This window comes from Heteronotia binoei, chromosome 21, assembly GCF_032191835.1.
Source record: "Heteronotia binoei isolate CCM8104 ecotype False Entrance Well chromosome 21, APGP_CSIRO_Hbin_v1, whole genome shotgun sequence".
Classification (NCBI taxonomy): domain Eukaryota; kingdom Metazoa; phylum Chordata; class Lepidosauria; order Squamata; family Gekkonidae; genus Heteronotia; species Heteronotia binoei.
The window spans coordinates 122,260,150-122,282,830 of record NC_083243.1 but is presented as its reverse complement, the minus strand read 5'-3'; the positions used below and the strand labels follow the sequence as shown (position 1 = coordinate 122,282,830).

General features: G+C 42.5%; 1 protein-coding gene across 4 annotated transcripts in view; it reads right to left on the bottom strand.

Moving 5' to 3' along the window:
- NELL1 (neural EGFL like 1) overlaps nt 1-22,681 on the bottom strand; it is a 994,364-nt gene that overhangs the window by 23,187 nt on the left and 948,496 nt on the right. For all 4 annotated transcript variants that reach the window (XM_060262209.1, XM_060262211.1, XM_060262210.1 and 1 more), the window contains one exon: nt 1,455-1,631. In XM_060262209.1, the coding sequence (XP_060118192.1) occupies nt 1,455-1,631 (177 nt within the window). The remainder of the gene's footprint in view (nt 1-1,454; nt 1,632-22,681) is intronic.

Genomic DNA, 22,681 nt, shown 5'->3' with positions numbered 1-22,681 from the left:
GTTGTTTCTAGTTTGGGAAGGGGTATGTAGTTTGGGGGTCCTGAAACTTCAGGACCATTATTTTTATTTCCTGTCTTGTTCCCTCCCAGAAGCTATAGGAAAGGTGAGGGATGGCAAGGAAGGAAGTCATACTTGGACCTACGGTCTGATATTGCTTCCACTGGACCTTTCTCCCCACCACCTGTGTAAAATGGTGCAATCTGACCCACAGCCAGAAAATGGCAGTTGGGCGGGTTCCTGGATTTCCACCAGACTTGGCTGCCACAGCAGCCATATCCATCCCCTTTGTTAAAGAGGGATTTCTTAAAATGTAAATCAACTATTGAATAGTGTTATGGTAATATAACAGTGTAGTCATATGTGCATCATGTCAAATTCTCAGAAATCTGAATTCCCAGCTTTCATTTCTTTATAAAGTAAGTCTACATCCCAATTGTTTGTAGATATATGCCTTTTTCTTTATATCTTCATAAAGAAAAAAGATAGAGCCTTGCCTTTTAAATAAAAAGAGATGAAAACTTGGATTTCAGATTTCAGTTGTATTGTAATACTATAACATTATTAAATTGCCATTAAAAATAATAAAAGTCCTCCAGTGGTGGTGGGAGGAAATGGTTGCAAAGGTGGACTCTGCTGCCTTTGATTCGGGCATTGGGGAGAAACCTCCTATGGGAATAATGCCACCATGGTAAGTTGAGGACCAATATGGTCCTTTCCCCTTTAAAATTTAAAGAGCTATGGATGGAGGCCAAGTCTATCCAATCATCAGCTGTTAGTTGGCACCTCTCTTGGAAAAGACAGATGCTGGCTAACAGCTTTTCTAGGGCCAGCTTCCTCTTTCTCTATCAATTCCTGCACTTCCCTGAAACCCCAAAACACTCTTTAAATTCCAAGAGATAAATTACCTTTATTGTCAGAATTTTGAGAGTATTTGGGGTCACTTTGGGTATCAATGAGCCAACTCCAAACAGCTTATTTTAAGAATAGTTTCAGCTCAGTGATATCCAAATAAATGCCTTTAATTAGCAAGCCATTTGCTATTTCAAATGAGCAGTGGTCATTCAGCACTAATAAATAGTACCTAATTTTGGCTGAATAATTCTTTCATTTTCTAATATACTGTAATAGAATAGACAAAGAAAAGACAAAACTTGTTTTCTAATCATATTGCATTTTTGCTATGCTAACCTTGAATGGATTCTGGAAAGATGTCATTCAGATTTTCTAAATCAATAAATAACTGGATCCTAACCATCTGCAAGGAAATACCAGTATCAAACACAAAGTTTTGTGCTTCTGTCCTGTTGTAACTACACCCCATTCCCAAAATGTTCTTTAAATTACTGTGGCATTCTGGGTGACATAGAAAAAAATGTTAATTATATTTTCTGAGTATTGTTTTATCATGGCACACTTCTACTGCTCATGCATCTCTTTGAAGTTGCCTTCCATACCAAACAGCGGCACTGCTGACAGCTGTATGTCCAATTGTCTCCACTTCGGTATAGCTTGTGTCCATTCTGGTCTAAACATTGACTGGTGACCCTGGTATCACATTCTGGACAGCAGAAGAAATCAACACTAGGATTCTGACAATCACAAGTGGTCCGTCGACAGAATATCTTGCCATCCTGTCAAGGAAAAACAAAATCACTAGTATTAAACAAATAGCACTAAATAGGGGGTGCTTTACAGCAAATTGGGACATGCCTATCCATGAGTTAGTAAAGTATATTTCACAGTCTTAATGACAGTACTTCACATTTCATGAATACAACTGCTTCTAAAACTAGATAGCCCCCTAAATCAGAAATCCTGTTCATTCCTACACCATAATGAAATATTTGTTTAAAACAATCCATTATTTGAGTGTATTGCAGTGTTATTACTCAAATAGCTATAATAATTTCTATGTGGTTCTCTTTACTTTCCAGCATTAATAAGTGATTGCATTACCAGGGGGCAGTGTCTAATTGTAATGGAATATGCGGAAGACTATTGTAATCTGAGGAGATAGTGGTGATCTACTCATTCCAGACCTGTGTATGGAAGCCTTAAGCTACAAAAGGGTTAATGCCCTTAACCAAGGATGTTTACTTTAACTGCTGCAGAGCACTTTAAATCAGCCTCAGCTGAGACTGATAAGGGTAGGGTTAAATTAAGCCTAAGTGAGTTAGGAAGGTTGCTGTTCTGCCCTGCCCTGCAGAATAGCCAAGGAAGCTGTTGTTTGCTGAACAGACAGACCGGTGAGGTGAAGACGAAGTCCCTCAGCCACAACAACCAGCCTTCTTGGAAGTATCTTTATACTGAAACTATGGTTTCATGTTGTTACCTTTAAGTTAGTGTTATAAAACTGTTTTCTGTTCTTAAATTAGTGAATAAACTGCTTTCTGTTTACAAACTACATTGATCTGAAATCAATTAAAGAACATGAACATTACACTAATTAATTATATAATCAGCAGACTGATGAGCTGTTCTTAATGAGCAACAACTGTCTAAAAGAAGAAATATCTTGAACTATACTGCTCTAGGGCATAGAGCAAAACGCACAAGGTTATTGGACAAAATGCTGCATGGCCTAACTACGGTAGTTACTTTTTAAGTGGGTCTTCTGTACTTGTTTCTGAAGCTATATCCCCCATTGATTCAAGTTCTGAAGTGGTTTACATATGCACTGTGCATCTTCAAATTGACTTCAGATATGATAACATTATTGTTCTAAAGGCCTACTAAAAAAATGTAAAACTGAGGACTGAGAATATATAGTGTTGCAGGCTTGGCCTCTGATTTGCATGGCTCATTCTATCTTACATTGGAAAAGGAAGAGGAAAGTGTCTTAATGGTTGTAGATGTCTTCTCAGTGGACCTTGAGAATCTGGAAATGCTGTTGCTCAGATGAGAAAGACATTATTATCAAAATCATCACATCTAATTTTCAGAGCAAAACCAAAAGTATGAGGTCCATATTATCTAAAACTAGAACACTTTAAATAATTTCTCTGGATGAGATTCAATCAATGCATTGCCAATCCCCAGTTGGGTCAAACAACAGGGTCCCCAAGTGTGTAAAATATGCAAATATGGAAAATACAAGGGTGGAGCATCAAAAAAATCTCAAAAATTCACAAGTACCGGTAGACATTAGTCTATTGAAACATAATCATAGTAAATAGTGATCATGAACTAGAACTGGTGATCACAATTCAGATACAATTAGTAAGAACTAAATATCTCAATTCAAGAAACATTCTTCAGTGGTAAACATGAATCCAAGAGACTTCTCTGTGCTCCTTCATATAATAGTGTCCAAAAGATCTCCTAAAGTTCAAAGGAAAGGCAGAGGATGTCCCAGAGAAATTTCTACAGCTGATATGTCTTTCCCAGGTATACAAGGCATTTCAAAACAATTCTTCATCAGTTATACAGCTGAAAAATGGAACCCAATTTCCACACTACTCTAGGCACAGCTCATATCTCAAATAAAATCTTGAGGTTCTCCTCAAGATTCCTGAATTGGTTCTGGAATTATTTCTTGAACAGTATCAGTTCAGCCAGAACTATATGGACAGCATACGAGCATTATACCTATTCCAGCTCAAGGTACATGAATTCAGAATTGGCCATCTACAGACCAGAAAATTGTGGACATTGTCCTGAAGGACAATAGCCCCCACCCCCTTCCATCATTCTGGGTTGACGAAGGACTAAATACCTGCTGCGACTAAGTGAAACAGTGATATTTGAGACATCTGAATATCCCAGCTAGGTTTGGGTTATATATGACAGGTCAACAGCTTCATCACTGATGAAATCATATATCAGGGAAATTTTATTACTTACAGACTTGGCATTAAACATCATTAAGGTGAAAGGAGGAAGTGAGAGCTCTTTGACCATCATTCTTATGAGTAGAACAGGGGCTGTACAAAGTGCTAAAACAATCATGTCTCCTCCTTTGTCTTGTGGGTTTGGAGGTTTTGTATTTATATGCAAGAAAAGAGAAAGCTTCTTGGAAGCACACTAAGTAAAGAAATGTTCCATTATCCTTTATATGACTATCACCTGTCAACAGTTTCTTTCTAACATTTTGAGTAATTGTGCAATTATAGAGATTTTTTTAAATAAATACAAGCTGAACAGGTGGCCCCATTAATTTAACAGGAACATGCTAACATTACATAACAAGGTTTGTCAACAAAATTTAATATGGCAAGTTAATGGGGGAAATTATAATTTCTTCACCTACATTTATATCGTTATAGTATTATACATCATGATTTATCAGATGAAAACATTTGGTGACATATATAACCCTAGTTAAAATCCCTGGACACAATCTCACATTATAACTCTCCCAAAAAAATAAAGGCGGTACAAAAGTTCTTAACTTCCAGTGAAAAATGCCCTCCGATTTATTAAAAATAAAACATTTTTAACCTCTCTATTGGCATAAGAATTTCTACCACAGCACTAAATATTTACATCTTGTGGGGGATTCTGCTAGGCTGGGGTGGCCAAACTGTACTTTAGGAGCCACATGTGTGGCTCTTGAAGTCCCCACCGCCCCATCAGCTGGCTTGTAGAAGAGATTTCTCTCTTTAAATCACTTCGCCAAGCCAGCCAGTGACTTGGAGAATGCATTTAAAGTTGTTTTGTTTGCACCTCCTTCCTTCCTTCCTTCCTTCCTTCCTTCCTTCCTTCCTTCCTTCCTTCCTTCCTTCCTTCCTTCCTTCAACATCTGACATTTATTCTATGTGGCTCTTACTTTAAGCAAGTGTGGCCACCCCGTCCTAGGCCTACCAGGTGTCTGCTAACTAATAGTGGGCAAACTACTGGTAATTGCTACTGATGCCAGCTGATGCCCATCTGGTCAGTGGGTGGGAGCAGGCTTGCAAAACAGAGGAAATGGGAGCAATTTTAGTCTCTGTATGATGATGTCACTTCCAGCACAATCTGTAAGTGATAATATCACACTGGGGCAACACCCATAGTGTGATACTGTCGTGCTGTGACAAAGATTGCCCCCCACAGTAAGTACCCACTTCCCCCCAATCTCCATGGCCTGGCAACCCTAGATTTTGCACATTTGAATGGTTACAGTTTAAATTAAAACCCTTCTAATATCTATTTTCAAATTCTAAAAACTCAACTATGTCACTTTCAGGAAAAAAGAAAAATGAGTTTATTCAAATTGTGGGGATAATAATTACAGGTATTATTGTTCTGAAAACTCTACTTGTTATTATAGGTGAATAAACAATTTTAGCACTTTTATATGCAGAGGATACAACTAAAATCAAGAATACTTTTGTTTTTGTTTTTTTTTAATTCAGGTGCTGAGTTATTCATTTGCTGAATGATTAATTCAAGCTAAAACAAAACATCCAACTGTATTTAAGAATAGGGTTATCAGGGATCCATCACTCTTATTGTAAGGTGGGGCCCCAGTAGTCTGCAACAGATCTATTTCTTTATCCAAAGCTCTGTTGTAGTGGTGGTTTCACTTCTATTTTGTTGTCTCTTACTTGCTACAAGAAAGGAAGTAAGTGGTAGACCATAGAAGTCTATGTGTGAAGAGAAGCTGGAACTTGGGCTAAGCATCCAGAGTTCTGTTCTATGGGAGGGTCTTGAGAGCTTTGCAGTCTAAAAATGGGAGCCATCTTAGCACAAATGGAAAACTGTCATACAAATGTAAGGGGAAAGACAAATTCTTCATTCTTCATAAGTGTTTCATGGCCCCTCCAAAATGGGCAACTGCATTGGAGGCAAAGTTCTGTTCTGGGAACTTACTCAGCTAGTAAAAGGAATGGGTCCAACCCAATACATCCAATCATATTAGGCCACACACTCCTGATGCAGCTAGGGTTGCCAAGTCCAATTAAAGAAAAATCTGGGGACTTTGGGGGCGGAGCCAGGAGACTTTGGGGGTGGAGCCAGGAGACATTGGGGGTGGAGCCAGGAACAAGGATGTGACAAGCATAATTGAACTCCAAGGGAGTTCTGGCCATCACATTTAAAGGGACAGCACACCTTCTTAAATGTCTTTCTTCCATAGGAAATAATGAAGTGTAGGAGCACCATCTTTTGGGGCTCATAGAATTGAATCCCTTGGTCCAATCATTTTGAAACTTGGGAGGTATTTTGGGGAGAGGCACTAGATGCTATAATGAAAATTTGGTGCCTTTACCTCAAAATATAGCCCCCCCAGAGCCCCCAATACCCGCGGATCAATTCCCCATTATTCCCTATGGGAATCATTCTCCATAGGGAATAATAGACTGCCCAGTAGACATTTCCCTCCCCTCCTCCGCTTTCTAAAGCGGGGGGAGGGCCTCCAAACCAGGGAATCCCCTGCCCTCTCCCTCTCTCTCACACACACAAATACTTACCGGGTCTTGTTCCTGCAGAATTTTACTTGCTCTGAAAACGAAAGCAAAACAAAGGGAGGGGCCATTCTCCGAAGCCCTTCCTGTTTCCTGCTTCCTACTCAGCCTTAAAGGCACATATTTTAAAAAGGGACCTGCAGGAGCTCTAAAACTACATGGTGATTGTGGGGGGCAGGGCTTCCCCCGCCAGCCAGCTGGCTGGGGGCGGGGAGAAGCCTGTAAAAACGGGGGATCCCCCACTGGGACCTGGGGATTGGCAAGCCTACACAGGAAGCAGGACCCCACCTTCACCAGAAGGCTCCCCTTCCTCAGCCCCATTTAGACCATGGGCAGGAAGAAGCAAGAAGGACGAGGCCCGGCCTTTCCTTGCTCTGTGCTGGCCTGCCTGGGCTGAGTCTAGCAGAGGCTGCTGATCGCATTGTGTTGGCGGAGCTGGCTGGGGAGGCATTGGATGCCTTGATGGTGCAGCTGAATCAGGCCGTGGTGCCCTCGGGTTGTTTGGAAATGGTGCAGCAGCTGATGGGCCTCTTCCAGGAGGTGCGCCACAGGTAGGGCTGCTGAGGCGGCATGTGAGGATGCCAGGACGCATGTCTTTGGCTTCCTTCAAAGCAGGAAAGGAGGCAATGAACTGCTGACTTCACTTGCCGTGCAGGCAGTGGGGTGCAGCACTGCAGGGTGGCACCACAGAGGGGCAGTGGGTGGCAAGTCTGCCTGGGGTGCCCCACACCCTAGGGGCAGCTCTGTATGCCCTGCAAGGCTGTTGATTGCCCACTGATACCAATTGTATATGCAGATTCAAACAATTTTGTTTCAGAAACAGCTGCCACCAGTGTTCAGTTTATCTTCTCTCATTCCTAGTGTACTTTTTAATTTAATTTAATTTAAACATTTATTATCTGCTTTTATTACATATAGAACTTAAGGTGGGATTGGTGGGTTTTTTATTTTTATTTTATTTTTTGCCATCAAGTCATGGCTGATTTATGGCAAACCTGTAGGATTTTCATGGCAAGAAACACTGAGAGGTGGTTTGACATTACTTGTCTCTGAGTCACAGAGTATTCCTTGGAAGTCTCCCATCCAAATACTAGCTGGGTCCAGCCCTCCTTAGCTTCTGAGACCCAACAAGATCAGGCTAGCCTAGGCTATTCAGGTCAGGGCTTACAATATAGAAAGAATACATAAAACAAAATACAAAAAATACAAAATACATAACATTAGACAAGAAGCAAGGATTACTGAGGGAATGCTAAATGAAACAAAAAAGTCTTAATCTGTTGATGGAAAATGGCAACAGAAGGGGATACATGAGCCTCCATGGAAAGAGTGTTCTGGAATTTTGGTGCCACAACTAAGAAGGCCCTCTCCTAGGTTGCCACCTGCCTAATCTCAGAAGGCAAGGGAACCCAAAACAGAGCCTCTGAGGATGACCATAGTTTTGGGGTAGGTTCATAAGGAAATAGGCATTCATTCAGGTATGTTGGTCTCAAAGCATTTAGGGCTTTAAAGATCAACATCAGCACCTTGTATTGAAACAAACTGGGAGCTAGAATGGTTAGGCCAAGACTGGAACAATATGACTCCTACAACTCATTCAAATCAGCTTCTTGGCTGTAACATTCTGCACCAACAGAAGCTTCTGAATACTTTTCAAAGGCAAAACCACACAAAGCACATTGCAATAACCTAACCTAGATGTAACCAGGGCATGCACTACAGTGGTCAAATCTCTTCAGCTTAGGAAAGGCTAGACCTGGCTAACCAGTTGAAGCTGGTAAAAAGCACTTCTGACTACAGTTGCCACTGACTTATCCAGCAGCATGCCTGAGTCCAAAAGCATTCCCAGGTTTCAGACCTGTTCCTTCCAGGGGAGCACAACTCCATGAAGAATGGGTGACATCTTAAAATTTTGGATCAGACCTTCTGCTCATCAATAACACTTTCATCTTGTTGGGATTAGACTTCATTTTATTAGCCCATATCTACTCCTAAAAGGTCTCATGGTATCTATGCCCCGCTGGGATCAGCTGGAAGTGTGAGACAGAGCTGAGGGCTATTCACATATTGAGCATATGAACATATGAAGCTGCCTTATACCGAATCAGACCCTTGGTCCATCAAAGTCAGTATTGTCTTCTCAGACTGGCAGCGGCTCTCCAGGGTCTCAAACTGAGGTTTTTCACACCTATTTGCCTGGACCCCTTTTTGGAGATGCCGGGGATTGAACCTGTGACCTTCTGCTTCCTAAGTAGATGCTCTACCACTGAGCCACCGTCCCTCCCCCTTTGGTGCATATCCCATCCAAATCTCCTTATCCAACAGTTGCATGTAGATGTCAGAGCATAGGGGATAGGGTGGCCTGCTGTGGGTTGGGGAATACCTGGTCATTTTGGGGGTGGAGCCTGGGGAGGGTGGGATTTGAGGAGGGAAGGGACTTTAGCAGGGTATAATGCCATAAAGTCCCCCTCAAAAGCAGCCATTTTCTCCAGAGGAACTGATTTTGGTTGTCTGGAGATCAACTGTAATAGTGGGAGATCTCCAGATGCTACTTGGAGGTTGGTAGCCCTAACAGGGGAAAACATGGAAACCTGCAATACATGCTGGCCAAAGGCTAAGAGGATGAGCACTATATTCCACCAGCACTACATTCAGGTAGGACAAAATCCACTGCAAAATGGTGCCTCCCGATTCCAAATTGGAAAGGCAGTTCAAAAGGATACCATGATTGATTGTACTGAACACCCTGATAGGTTCCTGAAGAATTAACAAAATAACTTTCCCTCTGTCCATCTCCCAGCATAAGTCATCAACAATGGCAACCAAGTCTGTTTCAGTCCCACAACCAGGTGTAAAACCAGACTGGAACAGATGTAAACAATTTGCTACATTCAGGAAAGTTGTACCACCACCACCCATTCTTGCTCAAGAATGGAAGATTTGTACCTGGATGGTAGTTACTGAAATCTCCATGGGCCAGGGTAGGCTTCTTTATAAGTGGATGCTCCACAGCCTGTTTCAAGGAGACATTAACTCTCTATTGAAGTCAGCCACCCCCTCCCCAACTCCACAGACTGAAGAACCTAGGAAGGGCAAAGGTCATACATTTAAGTCTATATCTGAATTGACATGAAGGCCTTTGTAACATAAGGATAAATATAACAGATTAGCAAATTTTATTTAATTATTTACTTTCAATTTATATCCCACCCATTCCAAACGGACTCAGGGCGGCTAACAAATTGACTTTATATACTCAGTTTGGAGAACAATCCAAACAGCATGCCAACTTTCATTATATATAATTTTGCTTAAGCTTCATGCTTTTGGAAGCCTGAAAATGTATAGTCAGTTTCTCCTAAGGATTCAACACCTACAGAAAACTGGCAGAGATATTCAGTGATCTGAGAAAGACATCTTTATATTCTGGAAATTATCTTTACTGGCATGACCCTCTGTCTCACAGCCAAAACAAACTTGATGAGCACTTATCTGTTTCTTCTTACCACCATCCTCTACATATTTTATGTTTTTAAACAAAATGTTCCAGAACCCCAACAATAAGATGGAATTAGGCAAATTAAATATATTATGCAAATTAGTAATATAAATGAGTACATCTGATATGTGGGATTAATTAGAATTGGAGCTTTCTATCACTGTATTCTACAGCTACACAATTACATATTTTTATGTTATATATACAGATCTGTTCTTTTCCCACTCCACAGAGAGCAATTTGACCCCAATATTTCAGTGTCACACGTATGTAGCCTTTTAAACTACACCAAGTCTCTTGCTGCCTTAGAGTGTCAAATATCCATCTCTAAAATAACCTCAGCAATTTCTAAATAATCTTTTCACTATGTGCACAGAATGAACAAGTAGGGAATCTGTTTTCTTTCCAGTTGGAGAAATAAGACTGAAAACAACCAGGGCTACTACCAAATATCATTATTAGATAACATTTTCCCCTTCTTTTCACATAATTTAATTAATTGCTCCAAGAGAGGTAAAGTACAAGAGCCTGTCATTTTGGCTTGATGAACTCATGACATTTAACACTTTTGAATAATCAAAGCTTTAGATAAATTGAAAGCATGCAACAGAATAGTATAACAAGGAGTTTTCAACAGCTTTAAGAGTTGACATGAGAAACCTTTTCTTTGTGGTTGATAATCAGGATTTGCATATGATTATAAATCACCAAAGTTCTGGTATTTGGGAGCAGCCAAAACACCAGAACAGAGAAAATGGGCTCACCTCCATGAGATAAATAAAGATTAAAAGAAAAGATGTTACAATCCTAGTTCAAAATGATAGTGTTCAGACTATAGCTACATAGTGCAAACAAGAACAATAAATCAGTAAAACAAAACAAACCTGTGTACCCTATCATTAACATTGGTTTCCCTTTGGCAATGTCAGAAATGAGACCCAATTGTTCTATTATACCAAATGCTCCATTGGTCTTTTATAACTATGCCTTTGAAGGACTGCCTCAATTAATACTGTCCAGCCCTCCATAGAATCATAGAGTTGGAAGGGATCTCCAGGGTCATCTAGTCTAACCCCCTGCACATGCAGGAAACTCACAAATACCTCCCCTTAAATTCACAGGATCTTCATCGCTGTCAGATGGCCATCTAGCCTCTGTTTAAAAACCTCCAAGGAAGGAGAGCCCACCACTTCCCGAGGAAGCCTGTTCCACTGAGGGATCGCTCTAACCGTCAGGAAGTTCTTCCTAATGTTAAACCGGAAACTCTTTTGATTTAATTTCAACCCATTGGTTCTGGTCCTACCTTCTGGGGCCACAGAAAACAATTCCACACCATCCTCTATATGACAGCCCTTCAAGTACTTGAAGATGATGATCATATCACCTCTCAGCTGCCTCCTCTCCAGGCTAAGACTTGATCTCAAGACCCCTCACCATCTTTGTCCTCCTCCTTTGGACCCGTTCCAGCTTTTCTATATTCTTCTTAAAATGTTCCTCTTCTGAAGCCCAGGCCCATAGCCAGGATTTCAAATGTGAGGGGGGGCATTTAAATTTATTAGGGGACACTTAATGTAATTAATTTAATTTTTGCCAAGGAGCTCTGCACTAATGAAGAAGACGACATTGAATTTATATTCTGCCTTCCACTCAAGAGTCTCAGAGTGGCTCACAATCTCTTTTATTTCCCTCCCCCACAACAGACACCCTGAGAGGTGGTTGCGGCTGAGAGGACTCTCACAACAGCTGCCCTTTCAAGGACAACCTCTGCCAGAGCTATGGCTGACCCAAGGCCATGCAGCAGGTGCAAGTGGAGGAGTGGGGAATCAAACCCGGTTCTCCCAGATAAGAGTCCGCACACTTAACCACTACACCAAACTGGCTCTCTACACTGTCTGGCCTCTCCCAGGCTTTCCTTGGGAGCATCAGGGCATAGGAAGTCTCCCTGTTCAGAGACCAGGGTGGGGTGGGGGAGAGAAAGATGGCACTTTGGAAAGGAAGGGAAGGAAGACTCTGAACAGGGAGAAAAATACTAAAAAAAAAAAAACCCTTCACCACCAATGCCTGCATCCTGTCCCACACTTCCCTCCCCACCTTCTCTTTAAGCTCTGTAGCTGGTCATCTGAAGCAGCTGCCTTCTCAAGCCATGCTTATGCATCATGCGGAGAGAAGGAAGACCCAGCTTGCTTGCTGGCTTGCTTACAGATGAGACACATGGTGATCAGGCAAGCCTCTCCACTGAGTCTGGGGCTTGCAATGCTTTGGCTTGTGGGGGCTGTGGCTCTCTTCCTGAGCCTCAGAGCCAAGAGGGAAGCTGATCGAAGACAGCAGCTTTTGGAGGCAGGACTTGCCTCCTTGCCAGGACAGGGTGGCTTAAGTTAAGAGTTGCAGGCTTCAACAACAACAAAAATACAGAGAGGGTGGCTGATGGTAGTGCGAGGCTTGGTGGTGGCAGCTGCTGGCCAGTGGGAGAGGGCACAAGGGAAGACACAAGAGAGCAACAGATTGGATGAGCAGCTTTGGAGGTGGGACTTTCCTCCTTGCCAGAGCAGGATTGCATGAGGCTGCTTTGCAGGCTACAGCAACAAGCAGGGGAAAAAAGAGAGATTTTCTATACTTTACTTGCCATATGTAGCCCACAGGCGAGTGGGAAAGAGCTTGGTAGGGGGTTGAGGGAGGGCAATGGCAAGCTTGAGGCAGGCTTGGTAGCAGCGGCAGCTGTGGGTGCATGTGAACCTTGGTTGGGGTGGGAGAGTGTGGCTGCTGGCCACGTGAGTGCACGGGTGAGTGCAAGGGGCACTCAGGCCAGGTTGGGGATGGGAGAAGGTGGCTGGAAGCATGCCAATGCAGTGGCCGAGTGAGAGGGCCTGGCTCAGAGTGGCAGACTAAGAGGGTAGCAGCTGCCAGCAGTGTAAGATGTGGCGGCAGCAAAAAACCCAAGGGGCAAGGTACTGAATGGAAGTCAAGGGGCTTTGCATGTGTGTTAGGGGCAAAGTCTCTGGAGGGCCCTCCCTCCATGGCTACAGTTCTACTGAAGCCCCATCTTCAGAGGTAAGGAGGCTACTGACCAGAGGCAGGACTTTTTCTGTTAATGTTGGCTGTTTGGTTATTTTACGTGTTATTGGGCTATATTATTCTGTACCATCAGACAGCATTATTCTGTACCATAATGAATTTGTTGGCTTATGACCCATTGGTCCATGAGCATGAAGTATAGAATAAAGGAATACAAGTCACTTCCATGAGGCTCACCTGGCACCTACTTTACTTTCTTTTAGGTGCCAAGGCTACTTTTTACTCAGGCTTTTAACAAAGATGTTTTATCTTTGAAATATCTTATGGTTTGCTTGTGGCCCAAGGATCATTCTATTTACACCTTTTAGGCTGTTCAATGTGTGTTTTATGCTACTGCTATGCCCTGACGGTTTAAATGGCATTGGTCTGTTTTTAATGGTTGTGTTTTATGGTGTTGGCCTGTTCTTTATGGATGGCTTTTAATAGCTTTATTTTTAATGGATGTGCTTTAATGGTTCTGTACTATGGCTGTAAACCACCTCAAGTCAGGTCTCTGGAGTGGCAGCATATAAATTTTTCTAGATTAAATCAATCAATCAATATTCATTACTTTAATCTGCTTTAGGAACATCCTTATCCTCCATCTTGGAAATCTCTGTACTCCCCAATTCCTTACAAACATGGAACATAAGAAATCTAGTTTCCATTCTACTAGTCCAGTCAAGCTGCTTTATTCATGAGAAAACAGAACAACAAAATAGGATTAAACACAACAAGGCTCTGGCAATTTATGTAATAATTCTTATAAGGCTTGAGGGATGTATTTCGAGAAAGCAGAGAAAATCTACTTCAGGCTACTTTGGAAATGAATGCACTCACCTAATTAAGCTGTTAGAATTTTAATGTTTCAGTAAATTTTGTCCTCATTCATAGGAACAAATACCAGCATGTTTAAAGCTGTTATTATGTCTGGTGGAGTGCTGAAATAATCCCTTTTCACTTACACCCCAAAATTTAAAAAATGGTGCTGTCTTCACATCATCTAATGCAGGGCACACTGCACCCAAACTAAATATTATACTTTATAGGATGTAGTCTCTTGTTTTAAGAACACACAACACTGTAAGATAATTAAAAAAACCTCAGGTAAAGTCATTTCTAGGGTTCCAGATTTGTTAGTTTCTTTTACATAATTTTTATGGTATCAAGTCCAATAATTCTATCGACTTTCTTTAGAATGGCCAACAAAAAAGTTTCCCCCCCTCTCACATCAGAAACTGATGTTTTAAATCAGTAAGAGTTTTTCTGTCTGTCCCATCCAGTTGTTTAAATGAGTATTGATATATGCTGCTGACCCAGCCTGGGATGCTGAGGAATTGTAAAATCCTTCATACGTCTATGTCAGGGGACAGGAATGAGGTAATTTTGTATAATTATAAATAATAGTTTGTCACAATCAAGCAACTGTTTTGTTATACAAACAGGACTTTAAAACTGTGGAGAGTGATTTCTTGGCAATCACTGCTTAAATGAAATGAATAAGCTTCTTCACACAAATTCCAATTTTCCATCTTAAACTCTTGATTGAGATCACCCCCTTTTACTAGGAGCTATTTCCCTAAGGGAATGGCTATGGGTCCCACTTCCCTGATTCACTCTTCTTAACTAAATGTAACCATTCTGCCACCCTCAACTGTCATTCTTAACTGCAGAATTCCATCTGAACCCTCTGTTACTCAAGGTTCTCAGACCAGGCTAACACTAGGGTTCAGGTCCAACTCAAGAAATATCTGGGGACTTTGAGGGTGAAGCCATTCCCTAAATAAATAAATATACATCAGTGCAGTTTCCCTGAATACAGTTTACATTTCCTCATCCTCTTTTTTTGCCTACCCTGGCAGCTTCACTTCCACTAAATGAAGGTGAAATTTGTCAGACCCCAACAAGTCCCCTTGTCAGGCTTTGGGAGCATTTGCAATCATGACTTTTTAAAGGGATATGCACACACACTCACAAAGCAGCCAAAATAAACACAGTTTACAAGCCCACACTTTTGTGTGATCTCACTGGGGCGATTTACTCACCATGGCAGCTGCTGAATGTAACAATCTGCTGTATTTCAACCAGCTTCTTCAGGAACAGGAACACAAATGGAGAATAGCCTCTTTACTATCCATTTTGCTATACAAGTGATGAAAATCCAAAACAAACAGAGGTACTGTGCTGGTTCCTCTGCCTTTTTCACAGGCTGATTCACAGCCACATGGCTCTGCCTGCTCACCCTGCCCTGCAGCTCTTCTTGGCTGAGATTTAAAATCACAGATTTGGAAACACAAACAGCTGCAAGCATCTCCTAACTCTGCCCAAATTTAAAGGCACATGGAGGCTGTTGCGGGCGAGGGATCCCCTGCTCAGACCTGGGGACTGGTAAGCCCAGTAAATATTCTCTGCCCATTACAGCAGTGTTTTCCCCACTTTGTTCTTCACAGTGACTCTCAATTGTCATAGTTGTAGTGGTTCAAAAGGTAGCAAGCAGCATTTTCTGTTTGGTCTCTGTTAGAGTAGAGAGTGAAGAAAAGGAGAAATTGTGTAGGAGAGCCCATTCACCATTAGTAGTGATGACCTTACAATGCTAAGTCAAGAGTCGTAATACCTCCAAGCCCATCACCACCCTTGTTGGGAAACATGCATCTAGAACTAACAATTTCTGAGGTTTTGTGATTTCTAAAATGCAAGAGTGATACCATTGAAAGCAGCGCACCAGGTAAAGAGCCTGGGTGTTCTACTGGAGCCTTCATTATCCATGGAGGCCCAGATAGCAGCCACTGCCAAGTCAGCATTCTTCCATCTGAAGTGGGCAAGGCAGTTGGCCCCTTTCCTTGAGTGCCGGGACCTCGCAACAGTGATCCATGCAACGGTCACCTCAAGATTGGATTACTGTAATGCCCTCTACTTGGGGCTACCTTTGTGCCGGACCCGGAAGCTGCAGCTAGTGCAGAATGCGGCGGCCAGGCTGTTGTTGGGACTCCCGAAATGGGAACATATACGGCCGGGGCTACGTGGACTGCACTGGCTGCCGATTATATACCGGGTCCAGTACAAAGTGTTGGTCATTACCTTTAAAGCCTTATATGGAAGAGGACCTGCCTACCTGAGGGACCGTCTTTCCCCATATGAACCCCAGAGAGCACTGAGGTCAGCCGGGAAAAATCTAATGGCTATCCCTGGGCCGAAAGAGATTAAACACCAAAATATCAGAGTACAGGCCATTTCAACCGTGGCCCCTGCCCTATGGAACCAACTCCCTGAGGAGGTGCGGACCCTGCGGAACCTTGACCAGTTCCGCAGGGCCTGCAAGACCACCCTTTTTAAACTTGTTTATTCAGACTGCTAAAGAAGGCTGTTAAATAAGGATCCGCCAATGCGGTTTAAAGACCTTGACCGCTGTGTATAAACTGGCAGAACTAGCGTCAAACACCACCAGCACTGTCAGACCAAATTATCTAATTGTATTGACTGGTTTTTAATGTTGTTAAATTTAATGTTTTATATTGTTTTATATTGTTAAATTTAAAGGTTTTAGTTATTACTGTATGTTTTTAAGAAATGTTGTTAGCCGCCCTGAGCCTGCCGAGGCGGGGAGGGCGGGATATAAATAAAATTTATTATTATTATTATTATTATACTATGTTTAATATTGTCAGAGAATTTAGATTAGGCTACATGTAGTTAAGAGGCTTGCGCACAAATAAATATTTTTCTGATGATAACTCTGACCATCCCTAACCAAGACAACCATTTGTGATTCCCTGAGGCTCATCAATGCTTTCTGTGATTCCCTGAGGCTTTGATTAATGACTACTATTTGCAAAACAATACTTTTACTTAAGAATTTCACCTACAATGCAAATTGGAAAAACTAATCAAATGCATCCTTAGGAACACATCATGTCAGTCATGCTTATTCCAATACCTGCCTTATCTCCCCCCCACACACAAAAATCATGCTATTCAGATGCCTGCTATGTTTCCCATGAAGAAAAATCTTAATCCCCAATAGCAACAGAAATAATAACAATTTTTGTATATTCAATACAGACGGAAAACCATAGTCCCCCTCTGTCTCCTTCCACAAATCCACCCAAGATGTTGTTCTAAGTTCGTGGATGTATAAAAACAGACGTAAAAGATCTTTTACTCAATGTGAGCAAAGCACTCCTGTTTCCTCCCAAGGGTTAAAGTGAATATTAATAGGCCTATACCAGCTTGCAGGTGCCAGTAATACATAGAATCATATAATCAGAGTTGGAAGGGAGCCCTAGGGTCATCTAATCCACTGATGAACAAAAGCTATTGAGGATTACTCAGCATGGCTTCTGTAAGGGATGATCTTGTCTCACTAACCTGTTAGTGTTCTTTGTGGGGGGTGAACAAACATGTAGACAAGGGGGCCCAATAGATGTTTACCTTGACTTCCAAAAAGATTTTGATAATGCTCCTCATCAAAGGTTTCTAAGTAAGCTCAATAGTCATGGCGTAAAAAGACAAGTCGTCTTGTGGATCAAAAACTGTCTATGTAACAAGAAACAGAGAGTGAGTAGAAATGGACAATTTTCACAGTGGAGGGAGGTAAGCAGTGGAGTACCGCAGGGCTCAGTACTGTGTCCAATGGTTTTTAACTTGTTCATTAATGATTTAGAATTGGGAGTAAGCAGTGAAGTGGCTAAGTTTGCAGATGACACTAAATTGTTCAGGGTGGTTCTGTCAAGGCTGGGCAAGTGGGCATCAATGTGGCAAATGAGGTTCAACATGACCAAGTGCAAAGTAATGCACATTGGGACCAAAAATCTGAACTATAAATGCACATTGATGGGGTCCGAACTGGTGGAGACTGACCAAGAGAGAGATCTTGGAGTCAAGCTAGATAACTCATGGAAAATGTCAAGGCAATGTGCAACTGCTGAGGATTATTAGGAAGGAAACTGAAAGCAAATCAGCCAGTGGAAAATGTCAAGACAATGTGCAACTGCTGGGAATTATTAGAAAGGAAACTGAAAGCAAATCAGCCAGTATCATAATGCCCCTGAAGAAATCGATGGTGCAGCCTCATTTGGAGTACAGTATACAATTCTGGTCAGGGGTAGAATTCTAGAAGGAGCTCCTTTGCATATTAGGCCACACACCCTAATGTAGCCAATCCTCAAAGAGCTCACAAGGCTCTTTTTGGTAAGCTCTTGGTGGATTGGCTATATCAGGGGAGTGTGGCCCAGACCTCAGATTCAGCAGGAGCTCACAGGAGCACAGCTCCTGAATCTTTCTGAGGGAGCTTGCTGGCCTTTTAACTGGGGGGTGGCCCAGGGGAGCCCCAGGCGAGTAAGGCCTGCTTGGGCTGGATCAGAAGGCCACTGACTTTTGAGTGAGACAGTTCTCTGCTGAGAGGTTCTCCTGGAGCCTTATTAATTAATATTGCCTTTCCTCAGTCTATCTCCCCCCCACCAAAAAAAAAGATACTTCCACCATCTTGCCACCTTCAACTAACACTCCTTGCCAAAGTTGCACTCGCCCAGTACACACAAACACACCGTCCCTACTCTTTGGGAGGTGAGGTATATATATATTCTATTTATAAATATGCCAGAAACTCCTCCTTATGGGGCAATATTCCACCTCTTCACTTACAGCATGGTCTGTGGTTGAATCCAGTGTGGCAGACATACTTGCTTAAGTAACATTGAACATCATTTAATAACTATATACAATTAAGCAAACTGGCAGAAAACAGTTAAATCTCTTCAATGGGCAGAAAAGGAATGTTCCATCACAATGTGGGGGGGAGGGGGAAGTTCAGCACCAGAGAAATAGACTCTCTATATTCTATACTTTCTATACTCACCCCCTTTCTACCTGCAAATAGTCTTCACTCCTTCTATTCAAATTAGGCAACAGTGGGCTGCTTGCTTTAAGAAGTAGGAAGCCACTTGAAGACTTCCTTTTGCTCCCCCCCTGCAAGTGGGAGGGGGTGAAAAGCAGGCTTCTAATGGCTGCCTACCTTCCTGCCTACTTGCCTGTCTTCCTGTCATTTTTCTGTCTCAGTCTTTCTTCCTTCCTTTCCCTTTATTTTATTCCTTTCTCCCAAACTTTAACATAACTCTCACTTTATTCATTTCTCTCATTATTTCTCTCTCTCTCTCTCTACCTTTGGCTGTTTCTACACTTGGCAGAAGATCCTCTCTCAGTGCTCATTTTAAAGTGATAATCTACATTGCATATTGTCTTCACTTCTGTCTTGCTTTGCATTTTCTTATGTCCTCTACACTCAGTTTGTTGAATGGGCATCAAAAACGGTTTCACCCAGGAGATGCCTCTCACTTTACAAGAATACGTTTGAACAGGAAATTTCCTGAACATACAGAACTAAGGTTATAATTGTAGAACTTTCCCACCGAGTTTTCAAACTCCTCCCAAAGCCCATTCCCTCATTTAATCATTGGCTTGCGAGAGTACTTATTCAGAAAGTAATAGGTGCACTGCTCAGAGGCACATCAATGTGTGCTCTCCTCCAAGCAGGGTTTTCCTTGCCAGAAAGCCCAGCTCAGAGGAGAACACGCCCTGCGCGGCTGCTCTCACCTTCAAGATGAAAGCAGCCAGGTGGGGCATCGGTACAGCTTCTCCGAGCTGGGCTTCCCTCACAGCAGAGGCCCAACTTGAACACACCCTGTCTAGCTGCTCTCACCTTCAAGGTCAGCATGGCTTCTCTGAGTGCAACTCAGAGGAGAACGCCTCCGCAATGTGCTCTTGGAGGTACTCCATGCCCACAAGAGTGCACTGTGAAGACCTGGCTTAGCTGGAGCCCACACAGCCCTCCTTCCATGCCACATCATCTGCTCTCCCTGTGGGAGGGAGTGCGGCAGCAGGGCAAGCATGGGTGTGTGTGCAGGGGTGTGGGGCAGGTTCTGGCTGGGGCACCCAAGGCTCCAGCACTGGGCCTGCCTGCATCCCAGGCAGGCAAAAGAGGTGGTGGTGACGTGCACCACTCAGAGGCTGCCTTCCTTTGCAAATGAATGTAGCCCCACCACCCCCTTCACCTACCTGAGTCCTGGACAGGCAAAATAGGTGGTGCACAGCAGCAATGTGTGCACTACCATGAGGGGCAGGGGTCCTTGCTTGGAGTGGTAGGACCCATGGCTGGCACATGGGAACAAGCAAGGTTGGCAGTGGCCTGGGGCACCACCTCGCCTATGGGGTGCCCCCTTCCTGCCACTCTTGGCTGAGAGCAGCTGGACAGCACATTGGCAGCACTCTCCACCAAGCCCAGCTTCCCCCCCCCCCCACAAGGGAAGCTGGGGTCAGAGAAGAATGCACTCCACCCAGCTGCTCTCGCCTTGAAAGTGAGAGCAGCCAAGTGGGGTTTGTTCTTCTCCTCCAAGCTCAGGTGGATGCTCTCACCTTCATGCGAGAGTAGCCGAGCAGAGTGCCGTCTTCTCCTTTGAGCTCAGCTTCAATTGCAAAGAGAAAGAGGCAGTGTGTGGCAGCAATGTGTGTACTGCCGCATAAGGGGCAGGGATCTTTGCCTGGGGTGGCATCTCTCCCCTGCTCCAGGTTGTTGGTGGCTCTGCCCACTTCTTCTCCTCCCTCCTAGAATAAAAGCCCAGTTCCAACCAGACTCAAAACAAAGCCCATTTTTGGTGGCTGGAAGTGTGTGTATGACAGCAGCGCCTTGAGTGGGCTTTCAACCACCCCCACCCCAACACACACACCTATGACCAGGCAATCTTGAGAGACAGCTCAATTGAACCTTCAGCCTCTGGGAGGGGCAAGGGCCTGCAGACTTTCTTCCTTCTTTTTGCAAATGTAGAAGTAAAACTCCGCAAAAAGTGAGGAGCAAATGTTTAAATGTGGAAGCATTTTGAATGATGAAGGCTTGTTGCAGGCAGACTCACTAGATCTGGAGCAAAGCTGAATGGAGAAAGGGCCTTTGTCTTTTTCTTTCATTCTATCTTCCTTCTCATTTTTCTTTCACTCCTTCCCACCCTCTTTTTCCTACCTCCCTTCTGTTCTTTCTCTCATTCTTTCTCTGTATCTCTATCTTTCTGTCTTTCTATTTAATTCTGGCTGTGATCACACACACTAAATAATGCACTTTCAATTAAGGTTGCCAGGTCCAATTAAAAAAAATATCTGAGGACTTTGGGGGTGGAGCCAGGAGACATTGGGGATCCCTTGCCTCCAACTGAGAATTGGAAACCCTACTTTCAATCCACTTCCAATGCACTTTCCAACTGGATTTTACTGTGTGAACTGGCCAAATCCAGATGGAAAGTGCTTTGAAACTGGATTGAAACTGCATTATTTAACTTGTTAAATTGCAGCCTCTGTCTGTCTACCTTCCTTCTATCCATTTCTCTTTATCTCACTCTTTTCTCCCCATCTTTTTCCTACCGTTCTTTCTCTCTCTCTTTCTTTCATTCTTTCTGCCTGCCTGCCACCTACACATTCATCAGCCCCCTCCCAAATATATATATTTTTAGGGCCCATTGTATGTCTTCCTACAAATGGCTTTACTGCTAGTAGAGTATAATGGAGAAGTGATCTGTGGATTCGGGCGGGGAGGGCTGTTTTTTGAGGTAGAGGCACCAAATTTGCAGCATAGCATCCAATGCCTCTCCTCAAAACATATATATTTTCTGCATAATTTGTTTTTGTTATACTATTTATTGCTTTTAAAATAAAAATGCTATTTTTTAGAATACCTAGTATATGATACTGCACTGTATAAGTATCAAATGAAATACATTTCACAGAATGCACCAAAATGGACATTAGGTATTTATTCATACTTATGGACATGAAATGATCCACAGGTTTCAGCTGCCAGTGGGAAGAACAAACTTTTCCTGTGGTTAAACTGATGGTGAGTAGACTGCCAGACAGAATTCCCAGTGCTCTAATTCCTTCAAAGGTTAATAGTGTGATCCTATGAAGAATCATCCTAGTCTAAACCCACTGATGCCAATAGGAGTAACCCTGCCTAGGATTGCACTGTGAGCTTCTTGTTATTAAGAGCAAACAATGAGCTATAGTTAAAACAGTAAAATAATGTATTTATTATGGAAAGAAGAAAGCAAAAGCTAAAAAGAAGTGAGCAGTGTATATAGTATATACACACACACTGTTCTGTTAAGGCTTTTGACCGCCTTTGATTTGACCTGAACATTAATAATAGGAGGTAATCAATTCATAGGGTCAACATGAGTTGGAAGCAATTAGACAATACTTAACACACACAAAAGCTAACAAAACAGAAGGCCAAACTGACCACCTAAGGGACAGGATTCCACAAGGAGAGTGCCATCAACTCTTGATGCCATCAACTAAACTTCACATGGTCAAGCAACCATGTTGGAGCAATGTTTCATCAGGTGTTCTAAAATTCTAAGGCTTAAGATGTAAGATGTAAATATTTACATGCAAGTATTAAGATGTAGATATTAACAATCAGGCTGTTCACCTGCTAGAAATATGTTCTGGTATTGTTTTATTCTCTTCCAAAAAAGGTTTGTTTGTTTGTTTTACTTGCATGGGAAAGTCTCATTCTCTATTTGCTGAGATCAGTTTTTTATGGTTGCAGCCTTGTTTACTAGAAAGAATTTATTAATTTATGAGATGACAAAGTAAAAAGCCTAATACATTTAAATCTAGGTTTTGTATGAGGGATACAGATGTATGGGTTCTTTTTTTGTGAATAAGTGTTATTTTGAAAGTGTAGTTCTCTCAAGATGGATTT